The sequence below is a fragment of the Oryctolagus cuniculus genome, chromosome X, assembly GCF_964237555.1.
Source record: "Oryctolagus cuniculus chromosome X, mOryCun1.1, whole genome shotgun sequence".
NCBI classification, from domain to species: domain Eukaryota; kingdom Metazoa; phylum Chordata; class Mammalia; order Lagomorpha; family Leporidae; genus Oryctolagus; species Oryctolagus cuniculus.
In genome coordinates this window covers 45,973,895-45,999,462 of record NC_091453.1, presented here as the reverse complement: position 1 = coordinate 45,999,462, position 25,568 = coordinate 45,973,895, and the positions used below count along the sequence as shown (strand labels likewise).

General features: G+C 40.2%; 1 protein-coding gene and 1 pseudogene across 1 annotated transcript in view; both read left to right on the top strand.

Annotated features, from left to right (window-relative positions):
* The first annotated feature begins 4,987 nt into the window (after positions 1-4,987).
* The window catches only part of LOC103351887 (heat shock factor protein 3), an 87,992-nt gene continuing 67,411 nt past the window's right edge, over positions 4,988-25,568 (top strand). The window contains exons 1-2 of the mRNA XM_051827140.2: positions 4,988-5,183; positions 16,821-16,929. Coding sequence (XP_051683100.1) covers positions 5,073-5,183; positions 16,821-16,929 — 220 coding nt within the window. The 5' untranslated portion in view covers positions 4,988-5,072. The remainder of the gene's footprint in view (positions 5,184-16,820; positions 16,930-25,568) is intronic.
* Positions 18,681-23,407, top strand: LOC127484932 (arrestin domain-containing protein 1-like; annotated as a pseudogene).

The window sequence follows — 25,568 nt, the reverse complement described above, 5'->3', positions numbered from 1 at the left end:
TCTGGTCCAGGTCCTATTGGCCTCCAAGGTTTCCACTAGGGGTCAAGGGACTGAGCCGAACCCTCTGCTTTCCACGTTTGTGGCCCCAACTTTTCACTATCTTGGCTCACTGTACCTCCCCCTCCCACGCAGGAATTCAGACTTTATCTTAAAACCAGGCCTGGTCCAAAGTCTACTCTCCTGGTCCAAAGTCTACTCTCCCTGTCTTATCAATGATCCTCTCCCAATTTTGGGAATGGCTGTCTCTATGTTTTCACTCTCCAGCCCTTGTCCTCCAACTGGTCTTTTGCTCCTCCCTCTCTTGTTCCAGTATTACCATAATAGCAATGGAGTGGCAATCCCATCCTTTTGAGTTCCCAGCCTATTGAAATAAATTAGGTATCCTACCCTTCCAATGGATTTTTTGTGTGTGTGAAAATGTCTTTATTTTAAGAAAAAAATTTGGTTAACAAAAAATTTAACAAGTTATACTTGGGAAAATACACCCCCACAGGAAATCACAGTACAAAGAAACTATTAAGTCAAGGCATCACTAATTCTTATAGTATTACTATTGTGTCTCAATTCTCAAAACTAACGTTTAAAAAGCTTAAACATAACCCAAAAGATTTTAAATGAAAATAAAAATCAAAGTTTTAAAGAATTTGGACTCTGAAATTTCCAGTAAATTTGGACTTTGGTTTTTCCAGTTTGGGCCCAACTGAAAAAATTGAAGGACATATACATGTCTCTCATCTTGTAAAGACACCAACTAATCAGGCTATTTGGATTGTATTAGAAGTACTGTCAAGATGTGAAGCGGTGCAATCATTTTAAGTTTCTATAATATAAAATGTTATTGATACAAATGTCTGAGAATTAAAAAGTCTAATGATCTTGTGTTACTAGACATGATGGTTATCTTAATGAAAAAGCCCCAGAGGCCTAAAAGAGTTAAGTGCTTTGTAAAGATCCTACAGGTGCATTTGAAAATACTGTGTGAGTAAGCAAGTGCCTCTTGTTGGTTAATGAGTTTATAATTTTAAACATGACAACTTAGTCTTTTGTTGTCCACAGTTTTGTATAGATTCCAATGGATGTTTTCCAGCCACTTCTATTGTATTCAGTACTTTGGGATGGCTCTGTAAACAGATGAAGCCAATAATGTATTATAGGTACCAATTGAGAGGAAGTATGGTTAACTGAGATTACTAAGAGCAGAAAGTAATTCGAATCACATTAAAAAACAGTTAAAGAGTTTAAAAAGCTATTATTGAAACTTCTATATTGTTCTATTATGTTATATGTGTATACTTATTGTATGTCTACATGGGAAAATTTATTAAGAGTTTTCTTTTAATTGGATTGTAGATAAAAGATTGCCCATAAATTTAAACAGCTAAAATTATTCAAAGATACATTTTGATTGATGTGACCTGAGTCTCTGTGTCAGATGTTTTAAATCTGTTGGTAGAAACTAAAAAGGTTTTATAAGTTTGTGCTTGAATTTGCTGGTTAAACAAGCTATACCATGTTAGATATTTATGAGATGTTTCCAAATACACGTGTTCTTAAAATTTATAGAAGGCATTGGACCTTCTGGTAAATGTTTTCCTAAGTTGTTATCTAATAGTTGAAACTGTTTGCTAAGTTTTCATTTGATATTGCTAGTGTCAGTAAGCAATCTGGGATTTGCTCCCTCAATTCTCTTTTCTAAACCCGAGTTGTTCTCTGATTTCTCTATTCTCTTTGAGGTAGGACACTAATTCTATTCTGAAGGACTCTCCAAGATAAAAAATTTGATCTTTATATCTTATAAAAGGGATGGATAACATTTTCTGTAATAGTATAGCCAAAATCAAAGCTTAAATTATAATTTCACAACTAGATTTACTTTGTCATGGGCATAGTAAATAGGCAAAACCTCCCTTTCAGACCAAAAAGGGAGAGAAAGTTTTAAAGTAAGGACATAGGTTTCCTCATGGGCACATCTACCTCAAAATAAACCACTACCAGAACATGTCTGTGACTATAGACTTCCAGTTTAGGCCACCAAAGATAAGAGATGGGACTTGAGCATGCCCTTGATTTGAATCCTCTGGTTTGCTTTAACAAAAACCAGGAGGAAAACAAAGCTAGGCATCAGAAGAAATGTAAAAGATAGGTGGCAGGCCTATTAAAGTTAGCTCTGTACAGTGATCTGCCCTCAAGAAGACCCAACGAGCCAGTCCACTGCAATGGCTTTCAATGGGATAAGCCTGGGCTTCAGCAGAAGTCAGCTTATGAAGAGCCCTGGAAGCTCTGCCAGCAAGAGTTGGATCACTGGAAATGGACCTGCCCTGGAGTTGAAGGATGCCCAGGTCAGAGCCACAGATCTTGCTGGCTCTAAGCTGAAAAGCCCTTCACTTGGACCAGCTTCCAAAGTGACCACCGCAGCTGAGGAGATGGCCAAGTAATGTCAGTAACATTCCAGGCTAGTTCAATAGGCTAATCCTCCTCCTGCAGCGCTGGAACACCAGATTCTAGTCCCGGTGGGAGCGCCGGATTCTGTCATGGTCGCCCCTCTTCCAGTCTAGCTCTCTGCTGTGGCCCGGGAATGCAGTGAAGGATGGCCCAAGTGCTTGGGCCCTGCACCCGCATGGGAGACCAGGAGAAGCACCTGGCTCCTGGCTTCGGATCAGTGCGGTGTGCCAGCCACAGTGCACTGGCCACAGCGGCCACTGGGGGGTGAACCAACAGTAAAGGAAGACCTTTCTCTCTGTCTCTGTCTCTCACTGTCCACACTGCCTGTCCATAAAAAAAAAAAAGATCATCGTCTTCATGGACTTTTGGGACTAATGTAATCCCATACAACTTCTGCTTTATAAAAAAAACAAAAGGGGAGGATGTTCGGAAAATGGTGCAGTTTTATCTATGGTGCGATCTACACCCTGACACCATTCTAGGCTCTAGTCCCCTCTGCCATTGCTGGAAGCCACACGGTCACATGGCCCAACCGCTGTTGTCAAGTGCCACCTCCATCCTAATGGGATTCGCTGCTCCTGCTTCCCTGCTCACCCTCCGGCAAAGTTTTAAAAGGACATGTTCCTGAACATGTGGCTGTCTTGGCTTCACTCTTTCTCTTATCTCCTCTCGCTCCTCTCTCTCTCATCTTCTCTCATCTTCTACTCTCTTCTCTCTTCTCTCTCAGCTCCTCTCTCTCTTGCTCCCCCCTCTCTTCTCTCTCCTATCTCTCTCTCTTACTCTCTTTTTCCTTCTTCAATCCTTCCCTCCGGTCTGCTGGGTTTTCCCCAATAAACCCTTTCCCTTAAAAAAATAGTTTATCAGTGTCATAGTGTGTATATTTCCTCCCATTCTGTCAATTGCCTTAACACATTGTTGAGTGTTTCATCTGCAGTGCAGAAGATTCTTAGCTTGATATAATCCTTTTATCAATTTAACTGGATCTATGCTTTCAGAAGACCTCTACTTTACATCTTATACAAAAATTCACTCAAAATGGATCAAGGATCTAGAGCTATGACGATATCAACAAATTACAGGAAGAAAACATCAGGGACACTTACCAAGACATTAAAAGAGGCAAAGACTTCTTACATAAGTCCCCAGAAGCACAGGGAATAAAAGCAAAATCGACAAATGGGATTATACCAAGCTAAGAAGCTTCTGGACTACAAAAGAAACACTCAGCAAAGTGAAATAGTAACCATCAAAATGCATGAAGATATTTGCAAACTATGCATCTGATAATATCCAGGATCCATAAAGATCTCAAGAAACTCAATAATAACAAAATAAACGATTTTAGAAATGGGCAAAGGGCTTGAACAGGCATTTTTCAAAGGATGAAATAAAAGTGGCCAACAGAAATGTGAAAAATGCTGAGAATCACTAGTCATCAGGGAAATGAAAATTAAAACCACAATGAGGTCTCACCTCCTCCCATTTAGAATAGCCTTCATACGGAAATCAACAAACAATAAATACTTGTGAGGATGTGGGAGAAAGGTACCCTAATCCACTGTTTGTGAGAATTTAAATGAATAAAGCTACTTTGGAAGACAGCATAGAAATTCCTCAGAAATCTGCAAATAGATCATATGAGGACTGGAAAAGGAAAATGTGATACACACACACACACTGTGGAATACTACTCAGCCATAAAAAAGAATGAAAACCTGTCTTTTGGAATAAAATGTATGCAACTGTAAACCATTATGCTTAGTAAAATAAGCCAGTCCTCAAAGCACAACTATCATGTTTTCTCTGATACGTGGCAATTAATATAAAATACAAAAATTGCATGTGGGTGAAATAGACATCTTGTGACTTGATTGTTATTTTGGCCCTCAGTTATATTCCTGTGTAACTGTGGTCTTTCTACTCTTTGCATGTTGAATATTATGGTTAGTGTTGCATGAAGCCTGTGATTACGCAGTGGATTGAAATCATGTTTTTGCAAAAATTGAAAAAAAAAGGAAGAAAGTAGGAGGATTTAGGAAGAGAGGGAGGAAAGAATAGTAATCTGAGAATTATATCTATGATATACATGCAATCTGTTCACTTTATATTAATAAAAATTTTAAAACTTGAAATTATAAAAATAGACAAGAATAATATGAAATTCATGGAAGAAAAATAAAAATGTCAATAACATAAAATTGAAAGCAAAACAAGAAACATCATGATGCATGTTGTGTAATGCCATTCCTTATACTGCCATATCCACAAGTTTTAAATGACCCTAGGAATGAAGACAGGGTTCAAAAATCTTCAATAATTCCTGCTAATTCCATATTGAGAGCCAGATAAGCAAATGGAATCAAAGTAAAAAAAAAAAAAAACGATTCCCCATATACGTATTTCCTCAAGACTATTTCTCTCTGTCCCTTTAAAAGCTTTCTTCTACCCAGAGTTCCTTCACAGTCACATGCTACCTGGGCTTGAAAGTGTGACAACTTAACCAGCCAATAAAGTTTAAGTATTGTAATCTCGTACCCGCCTCCAGCTGGCGTGAAGTCATAACCGACTTCCAATCATGCATTGGCGCACAACCGACGCCCATCTTGTTTTCACAGAACAGGATCGCTTTCATGTCCTGCGCTATGGAGGCAGCCTGGAATAAAAGCATTCCCAGCTTTCTTGCCAAACTGTGGTCTTTAGTGGAGGACCCGGCCTTGGATGAACTGGTCTGCTGGAGCCAGGTAAACCAATTGGGGAGAGGTATGCCTGTGAGGAGAAGGAGCAGGGTTCGGAGAAAGAGTGGGGCTCAGAAAAGATTTTTCCAGATTGTGCGATAAGTCCAGGCAAGGACAAGCAGGGAGGCAGAGGGGTTTTCCCCAGCATTAAAGTTTCCCCTTAAAATGAGAATATCTCTTCATTGATTTTTATATGGTTTCCACCAAAATCTAGCATTGTTTTCCACCTTTATGTTTCTTATAACCCCGTAGGATTCTGCACGTGTGTAAAATGTTCATTACCCAGGATGGAAACGCCTCTCCTCAAAAGTGCCGGGAGTGCCGTAACACGTACTAGGGAGATCACTGATTACTTTTTCCTTTATTAACTGCTTAATAATGGAAGTTTTTCTGCTTAGTGTACCTAGATTGAAGTGGTATGGATGATTTTAACATGGCCAGCTTTTCTCTCAGCTTCTGAGAGAGTTTTCTCGTGGCGAACCTCACGCGTCCAGGCTTTGGGGGTTTCTTCCCACAGAGAAACTTCGTGGGGTTATAGAGATTGCACACACTGGTAATCTCGTTCCTTTTCTCTCAGCTTCTGAGAGAGTTTTCTCGTGGCGAACCTCACGCGTCCAGGCTTTGGGGGTTTCTTCCCACAGAGAAACTTCGTGGGGTTATAGAGATTGCACACACTGGTAATCTCGTTCCTTTTCTCTCAGCTTCTGAGAGAGTTTTCTCGTGGCGAACCTCACGCGTCCAGGCTTTGGGGGTTTCTTCCCACAGAGAAACTCCGTGGGGTTATAGAGATTGCACGCACTGGTAATCTCGTTCCTTTTCTCTCAGCTTCTGAGAGAGTTTTCTCGTGGCGAACCTCACGCGTCCAGGCTTTGGGGGTTTCTTCCCACAGAGAAACTCCGTGGGGTTATAGAGATTGCACGCACTGGTAATCTCGTTCCTTTTCTCTCAGCTTCTGAGAGAGTTTTCTCGTGGCGAACCTCACGCGTCCAGGCTTTGGGGGTTTCTTCCCACAGAGAAACTCCGTGGGGTTATAGAGATTGCACACACTGGTAATCTCGTTCCTTTTCTCTCAGCTTCTGAGAGAGTTTTCTCGTGGCAAACCTCACGCATCCAGGCTTTGGGGGTTTCTTCCCACAGAGAAACTCCGTGGGGTTATAGAGATTGCACGCACTGGTAATCTCGTTCCTTTTCTCTCAGCTTCTGAGAGAGTTTTCTCGTGGCGAACCTCACGCGTCCAGGCTTTGGGGGTTGCTTCCCACAGAAAAACTCCATGGGGTTATAGAGATTGCACGCACTGCTAATCTCGTTCCTTAGCTTCCTTAGCTTGCGTGCTAGCGTTCTGATTCTTGCTAGTCTCTAAACACCAACATTCGGTACTCCAGAACCCTACAGCGTCTTTTAGAGCAGATCGTGGCCAGTCCCCTAACTTAATAATAGTTACCTTGCAAAAATATCCATACAAAACAAAGTAAAACTATTGTTTTAACTTTTTATTATTAAAAACTAAGCATAAAAATATAAAGTGCTATGTATGGACTCTCAAATATCCTTGGCAACTTCAGTAATAATGATCTCTTGGTTTTTCTTGTTTCATAGACACCTTTTCCTTCACCTCTATTTTGAAAGAAATGCTGGATATCATTATCAATTAATTCATCACTTTTTAATACATATAGCTAAAGAAAATAAACCCTTATGTAAAATAATTAGCATTTAAGTCAACTCAGAGAATTTGGAGAAAATGAATCTTGCTAAGACTCTTTGGTGTCTTACTCTGGGGTTTTCTACCTATAAGGCTTCAACTTAAGCATTTGTGAAGGAATATGTACAAAATTGATTTGTAAAGGATATGGAGATGCAGTATTCCTTACTGTGAAGTATAAAATACTATATAGCTGTTCATGTTTATTGAAGAACTGCTCTCAGAAAAATATAAAAACAGCAAATGACGGTTATTTATTTATTCAGCTATCTATCCATTTATTTAAAAGGAGATACCCCCTCTGCTGGTTCACTCCCCGTATTGCCCCCAGTAGCCAGGGCTGGGCCAAGCAGCAGTTAGGACCTGGCAACTAAATCCGAATCTTCCTTGTGAGTGGCAGTAACCACTTGATCCATCATCTGCCACCTCCCTAGAGCACACAAGCAGGAAACTGGAATCCATTCTCTAGATCTATTCCATTTTTTTAATCCAGTTTTTTTTTAAGGTTTATTTATTTTATTTATTTGAAAGGCAGAGTTACAAAGAGGCAGAGTCAAAGGAAGAGAGAGAGAAATCTTCCATCCACTGGTTCACTTCTCAAATGGCTGTAACGGCCAGAGCTGGGCCAGTCTGAAGGCAGGCGTTTCTTCCCGGTCTCCCACATGAGTTCAGGGACCCAAGCATCTGGGCAACCTTCCACTGCTTTCCCAGGCACATTAACGGGGAGCTGGATCAGAAGTGGAGCAGCTGGAACTCCAACTGGTGCCCATATGGGATGCCAGCAATGCAGGTGTTGGTTTTACCTGCTACACCACAGCTCCAGCCCTTATTATAGTTCTTGAGGCTTAATGACATATTTTTAAATTTAATTTTATTTTTTAAAGACTTATTTATTTGAAAGTCAGAGTTACACAGAGAGAAGAAGGGCCAGAGAGAGCGAGAAGTCTTCCATCCACTGGTTCACTCCCCACATGGCCACAATCAGCTGGGCTGATCCAAAGCCAGGATCCAGGAGCTGATTCCGGGTCTCCCACGAAGGTGCAGGGGTTCAAGGATTTGGGCCATCTTCTACTGCTTTCCCAGGCCATAGCAGAGAGCTGGATTGGAAGTGGAGCTGCCGGGACTTGAATTGGTACCTGTATGGGATGCCAGCACTGCAAGCAGTGGCTTTACCCGCTACGCCATAGCGTCAGCCCCAAGGACATCTTTTTTAAAATGTCATATTGACAATCTGTGCCCCCCCCCCAAAAAAAAGGTAGCATTTGGTGCAACAATTAAAATGTCATTTAGGATGCCCACATCCGATACTGAAGTGCCTGAGCTCAAGTCTCACGTACACTCTCAATTTCACCTTCTTACCAGCGACACCCTGAGTGACAGCAGGTGATGGCTTAAGTGGTTAGGTCTCTGTCACCCAAGTGGGAGACCTGGACCAAGTTCTAAGCTCCAAGCTTCAGCCTAACCCAGCCCTGGCTATTGTGGGCATTTGGTTTGTGAACCAATGGATGGAGATTTCCTTCTCTCCCTCTCTCCCTCTCTCCCTTTCTTTCTCTTCCCCTCTATCCCCTCTACCTCCCTTTACCCTTAAAGAAAGAGAGAGAGAGAGTGCACTTTTGTTGAACAGGCAAGTTTGGCTGTAAAATCAAATGTGGAGAAGTTTTCTGGAAATGCTGGAGATCTTGGTGGTATTTGGGTTACAAGTATATGCATTTGTCGAAACTCATTGAGTGATGTATTTTACCTATTTTTTTTCCTAGAAGACCCTAAACAAATAAGAGTGAATCAGCATCTTGAAATGCATCAAAAATTATATGGTTTAATGGATAAATAGATAGATATGATATAAAGCAAATAGAGTGAAAAATTAATCATAAAATCTACATGGTAGAAATATGGGTGTTCAGGTTTTCTGTGCACTTGAAAATTTGTACAATAAAAAATAGAGAAATTATGTTGTTGACTTAAAGCACTGAAACTTAAGTAAGCCTCTTTACAATCAATGAACTTTTTAACGCCTTTTCACAAGGTCTACTAAAATCTATACTGTATTTACACAAAGTGGAATTTTCTCATAGGCTCTGCCTGATTTTTGTCATATAGGACATGTCAGATATGCCCATTATGGCAGCAGTACTTTGTAGACAGGGGTGTGCTAGAGTGGGCTCGTTCTGCTCATGGTTTTCATAAAGCCAGTGCTCATCTCCCAGCTGTGCAATCATTGACATTATGTTCACAAAGTGAAATGGGCCATAGTGGGCATAATTTTACATCTTGGAAATCATCAGATACCACTAGCCACCACTCCCTCACTCCAGCCTATTATTTCACACTTAACAACACACTGCTCTAAGGCATTTTTCTAACAAAACTGCAGTGGTTCCCATGCAGAATCCCTAACTTAGAAGGCATTTTGGAAGAAATAGCATGCTTATAAATGACTAGTCCAAAATCAAGCAGATGTTTTTCATGGCATCATAAAACCTCACTATATCAATCTCTAAAGATATTATAATATAATAAAATATCTCCAAATCAGGAAATTTCGTCCTAATTCTGTTTTGGCTCTGGGATCTGCAGCAAAAATCACTTCCATCAGCAGATGTTTCTTCAGCGCTGGTTATGTATCAGGCACTGATCTAGACCCTGGAGACATAAACAATAAATTGCCCTCTAGATGCTCACAGCCCAAGATGTGAGGCCAACATGAACATAGTCATAAAACAATTACTTCAAAAATATTGGTAAATAGAATTATGGTGGTATAACACAGAAGTTCTCTTGTTTTCTATGCAGTTATCTTCAGCTGGTTAGTGTTTTACAGTAATCAGGGGCAAGCTTATTCATTATTAAAGAGAAAATATCAGCCGTATATAAAAGGCCTAAGAAAAACTATAAATATCTGGAAATTTATTTTCCTCATCAAAAACTCCTGTGTGGTGTTATAAGGACTACTCCAGTTAGGATGCTTATGTCAGGCCGGTATTGTGACACAGCAGGTTAAGCCTCCACTTGCAATGCCGGCATCCCATATCTCAGCACAGGGTTCACCCTCGTCCAGTCCCAGCCGTGTCTGTCCCCATTTGGGGAGTGAAAACAGTGGAGGAAATATCAGTCTCTTTCTCTTTCTCTCTCCACCCCACCCCACCACACCCCTGTCTCTCCATTTCTGTCTGTAACTCTGCCTTTCAAATAAATAAAATAAATCTTAAGAAAAAAAAGTGTGCCTGTGTGCCTTCCTGGAGTACCTGGGTTTGATAGCCAGTTTTGCCTCCTCACTCCAGCTTTCTGCTAATGCAGACCCTGGAAGGCAGCAGGTAATAGCTCAAGTATCTGGGCTCTTGCCACTCACCTGGAAAACCTGGGCTGAATTCCCAGCTCCTGGTTTGGGTGCAGCCCAGTCCCAGCTATTGTGGGCATTTGAGGAATGAACCTGCAAATGGGATCTCTTTCTCTCCCACTGTTTCTCAAAAAAAAAAAAAAAAAAAAAGAACTTTAACTGATTTTCATACTAACTTTTATGATAACAAAAAATGGGATAAAAATCCTAGCTCTGGTATTTATTAGCTGTGTGTGGCCTTGGCTAAGCTCCTTAACCTCTCTTGCCACCAATTTATCTGTAAAATTAAGACTGTTAGCACACAAATCATAGATTTTTATTTGTATTTACATGATTCCCAGCAATACTGAGCATTTTTTCATATATTTTTGGCCATTAGTCTTGTGAAAGGGATTGTGAGCCTGGTCATGGCCTCATGAGAAAAAAAAAGGCTATTTTCGTTCCAGTATTAAGTAGTCTCTGTATCTTAGTTATTGAAATTGGGTATGTACAACTCTATTGCTAAGGTGAAATGGAAGTGGACTTAGAACATTTTTACAAAGGCCATCTACTGTTGTTTGAGTGGGATGGGAGATAGTGCCACCTAGTGCCTGTCTGAGTTAAGAGCTATTGTTTTTGACCGTTGGTTGGTTTTCTAGTCAGCAAGTTAATTATGGTAATTTAAAACTGTTGATCTTTAAGTAAATTCCCCAAATCCACATCACATCAAATACATTGCTCTGGGCTGGCACTGTGGCATAGTAGGGTAAGCCTCCACCTGCAGTGCCAGCATCCCATATGGGTGCCGTTCCAGTCCTAGATTCTCCACTTCCAATCCAGCTGTATGCTAATGGCCTGGGAAAGCAGTGGAAGATGACCTAAGTGCTTGGGTCCCTGAACCCACGTCGGAGACCTGGAAGAAGCTCCTGGCTCCTGGCTCCTGGCTCCTGGCTTCGGATCGGTGCAGCTCTGGCCGTTGCGGCCAATTGGGGAGTGAACCAGTGGATGGAAGATCTCTCTCTCTCTCTCTCTCTCTCTGTGCCTCTCCTCTCTCTCTGTAACTCTGACTTTCAAATAAATAAATAAATCTTTAAAAAAAGAAATGTATACATCTGTCCACCCTGCAGACATTTTTTTTCCCATGGTAATTCAGGACCAATAGGAAGCCAAATTCTCCTTTACAATATTTTTGCTGTCTGGAACTAAAATGGCAAGTTGTGATTAATAAAAGCAGTGAACAGTAATGAGGTATTCTTTAATATTGTTAGGAACAGAGTTGTAATTACATAGTAACTATTTTATGCTGTAATTGAGTTTCTGAAAAATTGAATTTTCTGTACAATCAAGTAATATTTTAAGTGTTTTAAAATTCTAAATATGATATGTACTCATAAAAAATTTGTAAAGTATAGACTTAAGTAACTATACCAAAATGTTAAGCACTGACTATTTCTGGGAAGTAAAACTTTGATTTCCTGAATTATTTTCATACATTTTATAGAAATAAGACTTGCAAGACAGAATATTAAATTTTGTTTTACTTAAGTAAAATTTCATTTTTGTGTGCCTGTAAGTATATTTGTGTGCCTGTATGCATATATACATCATTACATACAAATATATATATACATATATATATGCGTGTATGTGTAACTATCCATTTTAGTGTATACTCATATTTTTCATCCATTTGCATACACCAAGGATATTTAAAATTTTTATGGAAATTGAATTAAAAGATGAACTTATTTGGTTCAAAACTTAATGAAATCTGCACATATGAGAATTCAAAAAGTTTATAGAAAAGGTGTACTCTGAAAAATAATATGCATGGATTTCAGTTGTTTTGCACCAAAATAAAATTATCTTTTAATTCTATTTTTCCATGAAGCTTTTGAAGTATGGTAATATAGTTCAGTATCAACATGTAGGGAGATGTAAGCTGTTTAAAAGTTTAACAATAGTTACCTTTGGAGGGTGGGGTTTTGGGGATGACTTTTATCTTTTATTTTTCTGAACTATTCATTTTTCACTGATAATATATCACTTTAAAATCCAGAAAAAAGCAATTTTACTTGTGAGAAAGAGCTAAAACACTAAAATTTTACACAATGCATACAATTCTGTATTTTATAAGCAGTTGTTTGTATTGAGAATTTTCTTATTTTTTTAATATTTACTTGAAAAGCAGAGAGACAGAGAGCATGATTTCTTATGCTGGTTCATTTCCCAGTGCCCACAACAGTCAGAGCTGGATAGGCCTAAGCTAGAAGTCTGGAACTCAGTTCTGGATCTCCCACTTGCATGGCAGAGATCCAACTATTTGAGCCATCATCTGATGCCTCTCACAGTACACAGTAGCAGGAAGCTAGAATTGGGAGCAGAACCAAGACTCAAGCCCAGGCACTCCAATGTGAAATGCAGGCCTCCAAAGCAGCATTTATTTTATAATAGATAACTTTCATTTATTGAATATAAATTTTGAAGGTACAGCTTTTGAGTTATAGCGGTTCTTACCACCCACAAACCATCCCATCTCCTACTCCCTCTCCCATCCTATTCTTCATTAAGATTCATTTTAATCATCTTTATGTACAGAAGATCAACTCTATACTAAGTGAAGATTTCAACAGATTACACCCACACAAAGTATAAAGTACTGTTTGAAGACTAGTTTTAACCTGTAATTCTCATAGTACAACACATTAAGGACAGAGGTCCTACATGGGGAGCAATTGCACAGTGACTTGTTGTTGATTTAACAATTGAAACTCTTATTTATGACATCAGCAATCACCCAAGGCTCTTGTAATGAGCTGCCAAGGCTATGGAAGCCTCTTGAGTTCACAAACTCCAGCGTTATTTAGACAAGGCCATAGTCAAAGTGGAAGTTCTCTCTTCCCTTCAGAGAAAGGTACCTCCTTCTTTGATGGCCTCTTTTTTCCACCAGGATCTCACTCACAGAGATCTTTCATTTAGGTCATTTTTTGCCACAGTGTCTTGGCTTTCTATGCCTGAGATACTTTCATGGGCTTTTTAGCCAGATCCGAATGCCTCAAGGGCTGATTCTGAGGCCAGAGTCCCAAGCAGCATTTAAACTGTTACACCAACTGTCCACTCCAAAATATTACATAATGCATAGAATTTTATATATTTTTAAAACAGCAATGTATTATGACCATTTCCAATGGAATTATTTTTCAAATTGCATTTTAAAGGTTACATAATATTCAATCATACAAAAATGACATAGATGATATAACCTTTCCCCCTATTGGTTGAAAATGTAGGTTCTTTTCAGTCAAATAATATTTCAAACTTGAAGGATAATGTGCTCGTTAAAGATACTCCAAGCTGCTATTATTTTTATTTCTGTTTTAAATAGACTTTATTTTTCAGAGCACATGTAGATTCACAGCAAAATTTAGAAGGCACAGAGATTTCCTGTTATACTCCTTGCTTCAACAGGCACATAATCTCCATCACTATCAAAATCCTACACAAGGTGGAATTTGTGTTACAACTGAGAGACCCACACTGATAGATCATTGTCATGAGAAGTCCATATTTTTTCACTCAATTTCACTGCTGGTGTTGTGAATTCTATAGGAATTGACAAATATAAAATGACACGTTCATCATTATATTATCAAACAGAAAGTTTCACTGTTCTAGCATCCTCTGAGTTCTGTATTCATCACTTCCTCTCATAAACTTTTGATCCTTTTGCTGTTTCTATAGATTCTTGTTTTCCAAAATGCCATGTAAGGGTATTAAGGAGTCAGTGTAAAATGGAATTAAATTAAGCTCATCTTGGTACAAATATTTTTCAAAATCCATCCAGAGTTTTTTTCCTAGTATGAATTTTGCTTGAACTTTTTAAAGACTCTTCATTATGCGGTTTGAATTGTACAGTATGTAGCCTTTTAACATTGACTTCTTTAACTTAGTAATTTGCATTTAAGTTTTCTCCACCTCTTTTCTTGGCTTGATACCTCATTTCTTTTTAGATAAAATAATATTCCGTTACCAAAGTTTATTTATCCATTCACCTCCTGAGAAATACTTTGATTGCTTCTTTTTTTCCTCAGAAATATTTTAAGGAGTACAAACTTCATGCACTTCATAAATACAGCTTTAAGAACATAGTCATTTTTCCCACCATACCCACACTCCTACCCTTCTTCCTTCTCCCTCTCCTATTCCCATTCTTATTTTTTACTAAGATCAATTTTCAATTCACTTTATGCATATACAATTTTTTAAAGATTTATTTATTTATTTGAAAGTGAGAGTTACACAGAGAGAGGAGAGGCAGTGAGAGGTCTTCCATCTGCTGATTCACTCCCCAATTGGCCACAACAGCCTATCCAAAGCCAGGAGCCAGGAGCTTCCTCCAGGTCTCCCTCATGGGTGTAAGGGCCCAAGCAGTTGGGCCATCTTGTACTGCTTTCCAAGGCCATAGCAGAGAGCTAGATTGGATGTGGAGCAGCCGGGACTTGAAACGGTGCCCATATGGGCTGCCAGTGACTGTACCCACTACGCCAAAGCTCTGTTCCTATACATATACTATTAACTCTATATTAAGTAAAGAGTTCAACAAATAGTATGAAAAAAAAGTTGTCACATCTCAAAGTGTTAATTTCACTTCTATTTATTACTTATTAGGTATTCTATTAGTTATCACAGATCAGGGAGAGCATATGGTATTTGTCCCTTTAGGACTGGCTTGTTTCACTGAGCATGATGTTTTCAACTTTCATCCATTTTGTTACAAACTACAGGATTTCATTTTTTATGGCTCTGCAGTATTCCATGTTGTACATATCCCATAATTTCTTTATCCAGTCTTCATTTGATGGACATTTGTTTTGATTCCATTTCTTAGCTATTGTGAATTGAGCCGCAATAAACATGGGAATACAAATAACTCTTTCATATGCTGATTTCATTTCCCTTCGATAAATTCCCAGGAGTGGGATTGCTGGGTCATATGGTGGGTTTATATTCAGATTATGAGGTATCTCCATACTGTATTCAACAGTGGCTGTATCAATTTACATCCCACCAACAGTAGATGAGGGTACCTTTTTCCCCCACATCCTTGCCAGCATTTGTTGTTTGTTTTCTAAATAAAAGCCATTCTAATGGGGGTGAAGTGAAACCTCATTGTAGTTTTGATTTGCATTTCCCTGATGGCTAGAGATCTTGAGCACTTTTTCATGTGTCGGTTGGCCATTTGGATTTCTTCTTTTTAAAAATGCTTGTTTGAGTCCTTTGCCCATTTCTAAACTGGATTGTTTGTTTTCTTGTTGTCAAGTTTCTTTTTTTTTTATTTGACAGGCAGAGTTAGACAGTGAGAGAGGGAGAGACAGAGAGAAAGGTCTTCCTTCCATTCGTTCACCCCCCAAATGGCCACCACGGCTGGCGCGCTGCACTGATCTGAAGCCAGGAGCCAGGTGCTTCCTCCTGGTCTTTCATGCGGGTGCAAGGGCCCAAGCACCTGGGCCATTCTCCACTGCCTTCCCGGGCCACAACAGAGAGCTGGACTGGAAGAGGAGCAACCGGGACTAGAACCCAGCGCCCATAAGGGTTGCCGGTGCCACAGGTGGAGGATGAACCAAGTGAGCCATAGCACCGGCCCGTCAAATTTCTTGAGCTCTTTATATATTCTGAATATTAACCCTTTACTAGCTGTAGAGTTTGCAAATAATTTCTCCCATTCTTGTCAATTGCCTCTTCACCTTACTAAGTGTTTTGTTTGCAGTGCAGAAGCTTCTCAATTTGATGTAATCCCATTTATCAATTTTGGATTTGATTGCCTGTGTTTCTGGAGTCTTTCCCAAAAACTCTTTGTCTATGCCAATGTCCTGCAAGTTTTCCCCAATATTTTCTAATAAGTTGATGTTATCATGTCATAGATGTAGGTCTTTACACATATCCATAATTACTCCCTATATATTTTAGAATTGGAATTACTAAGCCAAAGAGTGAATATTGTTGTACCTGAACACATATATTAGAGAGGTTAAGATGATTTAAATTGTCATCAACAGTGTGTGGTTGCCTGTTTAGCTGAACTCTTGCCAGCACTGAAGATTAATATATTTTTAAATCTTCGCCAATTTGATAGACAAAGAATTATACCTCATTGCTATTTTAATTTATATTTTGAATACTCTTTTCTCAAATCTTAATTGAGAAATCTTAATTTTTGCCTTTTCATGTACTTTTCTACTTTTTCTCTACTGGAGTTTTTGTCTTTTAATAATTTGTACAGCTCATTGTGTGCTAATAGTTAAGCAGTCCCTTGTTATATGTGCTAAACTAATTTTCCCATTTTATATTTTGTCTTAATTTTATTTTCTTTATTTTTAAAATTATGGTATTTATTATATACATGTATTTTCCTTTTCTGTTGTCAAATCCAATTCATTTTCTTTGTGGCTACTCTCTGTAGTGTATTCTATCTCTTTATGGGAGGATATTTTGATAATGATTTTTGGCTTTACATGTTCATCAGTCTTTCAGTTTTTGGTTCTTGATGTATTGTCATTGAATTGTTGTTGTGTTGAAACTTCATTTTTTTCTGTAAATTACTTTTTTTTCCTTCCATTATTTCTAGAGTGGTCAGAGCTTCTACATTATGGATGAACAAATCTTTTCCAAGGAAGTACTTCCAAAATACTTCAAACATAACAATATGTCCAGCTTCGTACGACAGCTCAACCTGTGTAAGTATGGCCTATACTTCTGTATGCATTGTTAGAATCTATGGGAAGTTCACAGCAAAAATTAAACATTTTATTTTAAACATATGAGTATCATTCTGAATTCAGTGAGAGCTCTCTATACAGTGTATTATTAAAACTATTTAGTTTGATTTATTGATTAGAAGCCTAAACATAAAAAATTTGCTTTCTGGAGAAGGAGCAATATGTTTGGAATGCTGGTTAAGTTTCTGCTTTGAATACCCGCATCCCATACCAGAGTGCTAGATTCAAGTCCCAGCTCCTCTGCTTCCAATCTGGATTCTGCTAATGTACTTCCTGGGAGGTAGCAGATAATGGCTCAAGTACTTTGATCCTTGCCACCCACATTGGAGACATGGGTGGAATTTTGGGCTTTTGGCTTTGGTCTGATCTACTCCTGGCTGTTGCGCTCTCTCGCTCTCTAACCCTCTCTTTCACTATCCCCTTAATCCTATGAAACAAAAATTTTAAAAAATAATTGATTCTGGCAACACCTGCTATACTCCTGTTGAGTTATAGAATCTTAGAACTGAATAATACCCAAGAATTTATCTAGTACAGTCCTAATATGTTATAGCTGAAGAATGGAGCTTTTCTAGGAGATTAAATTTACTTGCTGGAGGTCGTACAGATAGCGAAGAAAGGTCTGGATTCTATTAATTTGATGAAAATTTGATTATTTTTTCTCTGATTTTTTTTTTTTTGACAGGCAGAGTGGACAGTGAGAAAGAGAGACAGAGAGAAAGGTCTTCCTTTTTGCCATTGGTTCACCCTCCAATGGCCGCCGCGGCCGGCGCACCGCGCTGATCCGATGGCAGGAGCCAGGTGCTTCTCCTGGTCTCCCATGGGGTGCAGGGCCCAAGCACCTGGGCCATCCTCCACTGCACTCCCGGGCCACAGCAGAGAGCTGGACTGGAAGAGGGGCAACCGGGACAGAATCCGGCGCCCCGACCGGGACTAGAACCCGGTTTGCCAGCGCCGCAGGCGGAGGATTAGCTTATTGAGCCGTGCCACCAGCCTCTTTTGTTTTTTGTTTTTTGTTTTTGTTTTTGTTTTTAAGATTTATTTTTATTTATTTGAAAGACATAATTACACAGAAAGGTAGAGACAAAGAGAGAGGTCTTCCATCTGCTGGTTCACTCCCAAGATAGCCACAACGGCCGGAGCTGTGCAGATCCAAAGCCAGGAGCCAGGAGCCTCTTCCAGGTCTCCCATACAGGTGCAGGGGCCCAAGAACTTGAACCATCTTCTACTGCTTTCCCAGGCCACAGCAGAGAGCTGGATTGCAGGAAGAGCAGCTGGGACTAGAATCGGTGTCCTTATGGGATGCCGGCGCTTCAAGCCAGGGCTTTAACCCGCTGCGCCACAGCGCCGACCCCTCTGTCTGATCTTTTGAATAGAGGGTCTGACATAGCACTGATGTGAGGTTCTATTGCTGACAAAAGGTTTCTGTTTTTCCACACAATTATTTTGTGTTACCATTATAGAAATATTGAGAAATCATAAAAGTATAAAAGTGTGTACATACACATACATACACACACAATATAACTTTAGAATCCTCTTTTTGTAAAATTTGTGTGTTGCATAATTTTAACCTGGCATTGTTTCATAAATATTTTCTCACATTTAAAATATTTTATCATCTCATGTAATGCCATGAGATCATTATTGAGGGAATTTATATACTTTCTAAAATGTTTCCTGTTCAGTATCTTTCTGAAATTTTCATAATGAGCATCTATTATTTTATGGTAAAAATTAATTATATAAAATGACTTTGAAATACTTCCTTCAGAACCTCAACATCATAGTGCAAGAGACTATACATTATAGTGCCTTAAATTGTCTGAGTTAGAATCACAGAAACTTTTTATTTATTGACAATACACAATATTTTCATTTTAAATATTTAATGTACACTCACCAGAACCACAGGGTTTAATTTTAGGATTTCTTCATGTACTCTCAAGTTAGTGTTGTTGTTTTTTTTTTCTTTTTTACTTTTTTCCTCACCTTTTATTTTTAACTTCCAACTTCAGGCATTTACTATTGAACCTCTCACAACTTAACTAGAGACATAATCTGTATAACTAGTTATATAGAAAAATAAAAAACTATACATTTTCTAATGCCTTCTCAATGTTTTCTAGCATATTTAATTTCTAAAATATTTAATCAAATATTCTAGAGTGTTATTGACATATACTGAATAAGAATTTCAAAAAGGAAAAGTACATTGAATTTTCATTTTTCCACCTTTCATAATTCTAAATAATTTAATTTAGAGTAACACATATTCTTTTGACAAAACATTTTTGAATTCAATGTTTATGTAATTTCTTTAATAGGAAACAAAGACTTCATACTATTATTATCAGAATGAGAAATTGTAGTAAATTAGACTAGGTGCACAGTAAGAAAATATAGTTTGACTAATAGGGTAGACAGTCAGAAATGATTCTAATAATCTTTCTTTTTAAAATTGCTGCATTTTCATATTTTTATACATGTAAAATTGACTTTTTTTTAAATTACTGTGTGTGTACACTCTTATGTGTGTTTAAAGTTTAGAAGACCACCAGGAAAGAGGGAAAAATCACCCTTAGTTTTATAATCCAAAGGCAACTGATTTATAATATTTTATAGACCTTAATTTTCTTTTCTTATTTCAAATGACTCAATTTCTTAATTTTTTAAATTGAAAAGTAATATTGTATGTATTTACTGTGTGCAACATGATGTGTTTTTTCTTTTTTGTGCTTTTTTTAAAATTTTATTTAAGGTATACAAATTTCATGTATTATATACAGATTCAGGAACATAGTGATACTTTCCACCCTACTCTCCTTCCCACCCTTCTCGCTCCTCCCTCTTCTATTCCCATTGTTATTTTTTACAAAGATCTATTTTTTATTTTATTTTTTTTGAAAGGCAGAGTTACAGAGAGAGGGAGAGAACGAGAGAGCTCTTCCCACCCTCTGGTTCACTCCCCAAATGCCCGCAACAACCCGGGCAGAGCCAGGCTGAAATCAGGAGCCAAGAGCTTCAGTCAGGTCTCCCATGTGGGTGCAGAGAACAAGCATTTGGGCAGTCCTCCAGTGCTTTCCCAGGCATTTTATCAGGGAACTGGATTGTAAGTGTAGTATTCAGAACTCGAGCCGGTGCCCATTAGGGGTACCAGCATTGCACACCACAATGCCAGCCCCAACCTGATATTTTGAAATATATATACTTTGTAGAATAATTAAATCTAGGTAACTAACAAATGCATTGCCTCACATAGTTATCATTTTTGTGGTGAGAACTCTTAGCCACTCTCTGGATTTTTCAAGAGTGAATAAACATAACATTTAAAACATAAGAAAAAATGTTGAAAATTGCTTTTAATCAAGCAATCATCATCATTTAACCATAGTCACTATGGTGTGCAATAAATCTCTTGAACATCTAACCATAATTATATATCCTTTGACCAAAATTTCCCTACTCTTCCTCCCCACTAACCGCCCAGACTCTGACAAGCTCTGTTCTTTCTCTACTTTTTATGAGATCAACTATTTAGATACCACATTCAAGTGAGATTGTACAATATTTGCCTTTCTGTGCCCAGATTATTTCCCTTAACATATTATCCTTCAGTTCCATTGTTTTGTCACAAGTGATAGAATTTAGTCTTTTGTAATGGCTGAATAGTATTTCATTGTGTCGGTATATCACAATTTCTTTTTTTAAGATGTATTTATTTATTCAAGAGACAGAGTTACAGACATAGAGAGGAAGAGAGACAGAGAGGTCTTCCATTCATTGTTTCACTCCCCAAATTGCTGCAATGGTCATAGCTGATCCAAAGCCAGGAGCCAGGAGTTTCTTCTGGGTCACCCATGTAGGTGCAGGGGCCCAAGCACTTGGGCCATCTTCCACTGCTTTCACAGGCCATAAGCAGTGAGCTGGATCAGAAGAGGAGCAGCCAGGACACAAACCAGTGCCCAAATGTGATGCCGGCGCTGCAGGCAGCCAGAGGCTTAATCTATTACATCACAGTGCTGGCCCCAATCACAAATTCTTTATCCATTTATCTTTTGCTGGACACCTAGGTTGATTATATACTGTGACTATTGTGAATAATGTTTCTATAATCAGAGTGCAGTTATCTCTTCCATGCACTAATTTCATTTCCTTTGAATATATACTCAACAGTGACATTGCTTGATCATATGGTACCTCTATTTTTAATTTTTGAGAAATCTCTGTACTGTTTTCAATAATGGTTATCATAATTTAGATGACCAAAAACAGTTTTTAACAAGTTTTCTTGTTACTGAGATGTTTGAACCCTTTATATATTCTGAATATTAACAACTTACTAGATGCCTGGTGAACATGTATTTTCTCCCATTCTATTGGATATCTCTTCACTCTGTTGATTGTTTCTTTTGCTATACATAAGCTATTAAGTTGGATGAAATCGAATGTGCCTATTTTTGCTTTTGTTGTCTGTGCTTTTGATGTCATATCCAAAGAGTCATTGCCTAGACTAGTGTCATGGAGCTTTATCTTACATGTTTGATTCTATTAGTTTTATACTTTTTGGACTTACATTTAAGGCTTTAATCCATTCTGAGTTTTTTTTTAAATAGTGAGAGATAAAGGTCTAAATTTATTCTTCTGTCATATAGAAATCAGTTTTCTCAGCAGCATTTGTGTTTGAAAATTTATTTAGTTGAAAGGTAGAGCAGTAGAGATAGAGGGAGAGACAGAGACATTTTTTCTATCTGCTGGTTCACTCCCCAAATGTCCATGACAATCTGGATTGTGCCAAGCAGAAGCCAGGACCCAAGAACTCCATACCAGTCTCTTACATGGGTGGCAGGGGTCCAAATATTTGAGCTGTCTTCCACTGCCTTCCAAAATGCATTATCAAGAAGCTGGATCAGAAGTGAAGTAGTTGGGACTAAAACCTGCACTCTGTTATGGGATGCCAGCATGGCAAACAGTGGCTTAAACCACTGATCTACAACACTGGTCCCCCAATATCACTTTTGTCCTTTCCCTGTGTGTATAAAAACACATAAAAGGCACCTTTGTTTAAGATCTTTTGGCTGTGGATGTGTGTGCTTATTTCTGATGTTTCTGTTCTCTTCCGCTAATCTATTAGTCTGTTTTTATGCCAATACCTTATTGTTTGGCTTACTATAGTTCTACAGGATAGTTTGAAGTCAGGTAGTATGATGCTTCCAGACCTTTTCTTTTTTCCTAAAGATTATTTTGGTCCCAGATGGGGTGAGCAGGCTGGTGGGAGGGGAATGGGCCCCACCCACAGCTGAGTGCCTCCAGGAGGCTTCCCCAACCACAGGCTCTTCCCTGCTGAGAGTGGGGTGGGGCACCCCCCCCCCGGCCTGTGCAACAGTCATCCAGGTGACCTGCTCAGGCTCCTGCAGCCTAGGTGGTGGAGGCCTACTTCTACAGCTCCCTGTCTCTGACTGAAAAGCGGACACTGCTCGCTGGAGAGTACAGCTTCTCCTTTCAGTTCGCGCTCCCTATCACAGTATCCACCTCTTCCAAGCATCCTTTCAGAATGAGTGTGCACCAAGTGAGGGCCACCATTGAGACAGCACTTTTCCAAGGACCACATGTGCAGCCCATGTGTTCTATATCCTGAACCTCTGAGCCTGAACAGCATGCCAGACCTCAAGAAAGTGTCCTATAAGGTCAAGCTCTAGATCTGCGACCTGAAGACCATCACAGAAGTAGAGGGTACAGGAGTCAAGGACTGAAGGGGGACACAGCGACAAGAGGAGATCCTGGTGTCCACCTTACCCCAGTCAACCTTGCTGGTCTACAGCTTCATCCACATCAACTGCTACCTACAGGCTCTGTGTTGGTGGGGCAGGGGGGACTGAAGCCTGTGGCCTTGGCCCTGGCTCCTCACCCTCAACGTTGATCCTTTCCAGGTGTCCTCAAAGGCACCTGAAGCCACAGTGACCCTCCCGGTTATCATTGGCAATATTACGTGAACCATGCCTTGCTGAGTCCCCGGCCAGGCCCAGGGCTCTGTCTCAGGGACCTGTCTCCTGTGGTGCCTTCTATATTACCCCAGGAGGAAGCTGAGGTCATGACTGGTGGCCCCCACTTCTTGGGCCTAGTCTGGCTGTCCAACCAGAGTCACTCTTCAGCAGCAGCCAACACCAGCGACCCTGGGCTCTGTACCTGTTGCTCCTGAGCCAAATCCTCAGGATGGAAGCCATTAAACCCCATGCCCTGCCCTCCCTTCTGGCTCAGTGCATCTACAAAACGCTACCAGCCCCTACTTGGCAGAGGACTCTGAAGAGCCAGTGCCCACCACCAGAACCTTGATCCTCCCCCCGGGTATAGCTTGTTGGGCTATCCCTGTGTGTCCCCGACAAACTCTGAGCAGAACTGTGGTAGTGCTGACTCCAGTCTGGCCCCTGGGAGCTGACCTCTGTATTGCCTTCTCCCAGTCAGCTGACCTCTGATCTGGGATGGGGAACCCAGGGACCTTGTGCGTTTGTCCTCTGCCTGGCCCTCCTACCCCTTGATGATCAGCCTCCCTGGCCAACTGAGTCTACCTCTTCATTGTACTGTGGGCACAGGGACCTGGGGCCTGGTGGGACCTGGAAATAAAATGCTTTATCATAGAGCTGAGCTGAGGCCGGCCTCAGTGCCCTCTGACCTCTGAGAGTACAGCTCTGTCTCTCCATCTTCGCCCCTCCCAGTCCCTTCTTGCTAAGAGAGTTGCATGTGTCTTCCCTTCCCTAGGCCAGCTGAAGGATACACCTTCAGAGGAGGCTGTGTCTTGGGGTTGTCATTTATTTAAGGTGCCAGTAGCACTAGGAGAGGCTGTGCTCATTCCCTGATGTTACACATCTTGGCCTGCTTGAATAGCACCATCTCTCCAGGTACAAAGTTTGTACCTCCTGTGCTAGAAGAAAACTCATGGGGGAGAGGGCTTGCCCAAGTGCTTGCCACCCATGGAATCCTTTATTCCTGGACCAACAAGACTGAAGGTTCAAGCTCACTCCGTGCATCTCCTACATTTTGAAGACATGTTGTCTAGAACCCAAGAACAGAAAAGCTCAGAGCAGGGTTCTGTAGAGCAGTGTTTCATAGAGGGGCAGCTGGGAGATGTTCTAGTCCCTATGGCAGGATGTAAAACGACCTGGCCAGCCATCCTGGCCCTACTACAGGAATTACCTAGGTGGTTAAGATAGACTCTGGGTCTAGATTCCAGCTCTGTTACAGGGTGTGTTGGCTGTTTTATCTATCAAAGTGGCAGACTATTAGGAGATAGATTGAGTGTTTCATCTCTTTCCCCTTACACACACCAATAGTATAAATGTTTATTTCCAGTACAATTCAGAAGGTCAGAGCCAGACCAGCATGTCACTCCCACTGGATTCTGGGGCAGCTGTTCAGTTTTCACTATTGCTCAGTCTGCTAGGTCTGTACTCCTGCTGTTTGAGGAACACACAGCCCTTTGGCCCTCCCTTGTAATTACAAATGGAGTCTTCCTCCAGGAAGTCATGAACCTAGCTAACACTTGTCTGCTTGTGGGACAAGGGGAAAGTGGGCATTGGGTACAAGTAGGCCACAGCTGGAGCAATTTGTAAAATACCTGCTGGAGGCAGTGTGGCCTACCAGCTAAAAGAAAAGCTCACCTGGTATTGAAGCCCACCTCTGTCTTTCGCCAGCTGTGTGACTTTGCTTCAGTTTGTTCAATTAGAAGATGTGCACAAGAACAGAACGTGCCTCTCAGAACTGATGTGGCATGTCGATGTCAGCACGTCACCTGCTCACAGCAGTGGCAATCAGAACAAGTGTTCAGTGGCCATACGAGGGTAAGATAGGTCTCACTGACCCTGCAAATTGGAATGAAAAGGCTTCCTATAGCCTAGTTCTAACAATCTGTTTATGGACAATGTTTGCCTGGTAAAGGGATCCTTGCCTTCATTTATTCATTCAACAAATACTTTGTTCCCTGTATGCCAGGTATTGTTCTAGGCATGAAGGTGCACAAAACAGAATTATATTTTAGTGTCATGACAGATATAGCCAATGAAGATATAGGTGTGTCAGGTGATCACAGTGCTGTGGAGCAGAACAAAGGAAAATGGGTGAGGGAGTTGTTGGGTGCGGCATTTTTAACTAGGAAGAAGGAAGGTTTCCCTGAATAGTTGGTATTTATGATCCAAGGATGGTAAAGAAGAGAGCCATGTGGATATCTTAAGACAGAAGGATTCAGGGAACGGACAGATGCGGTTCCAAGGCAGGGACAGAGATGCAGAGGTGTGTGTGGGAGAAGATGGGTCAGGTAGAGCCGTGCAAGCCACAGGGTCTACTATGCAATTGGTGTGCCTCCTGATGGGGCTAAGGGTCCCAGCCTCTCCATAGCTGACTTAGACCTCAACAGAGAAGTCTCTGACAAAAAACTCTGAAATGGTTTGCTTGGCACTGAAGTTGTCCTCTCCCTCCCTGTATCTGTGTGCACCACCAATGTCAGACTTGGAAGGATAATTTTTCTGGAGTGCACCTTCCCATGAGACTAAGCCCTCAGTGAGGAGGGACCACTCAATTCAAGGTGAAGCACCATGCTTCGGGTT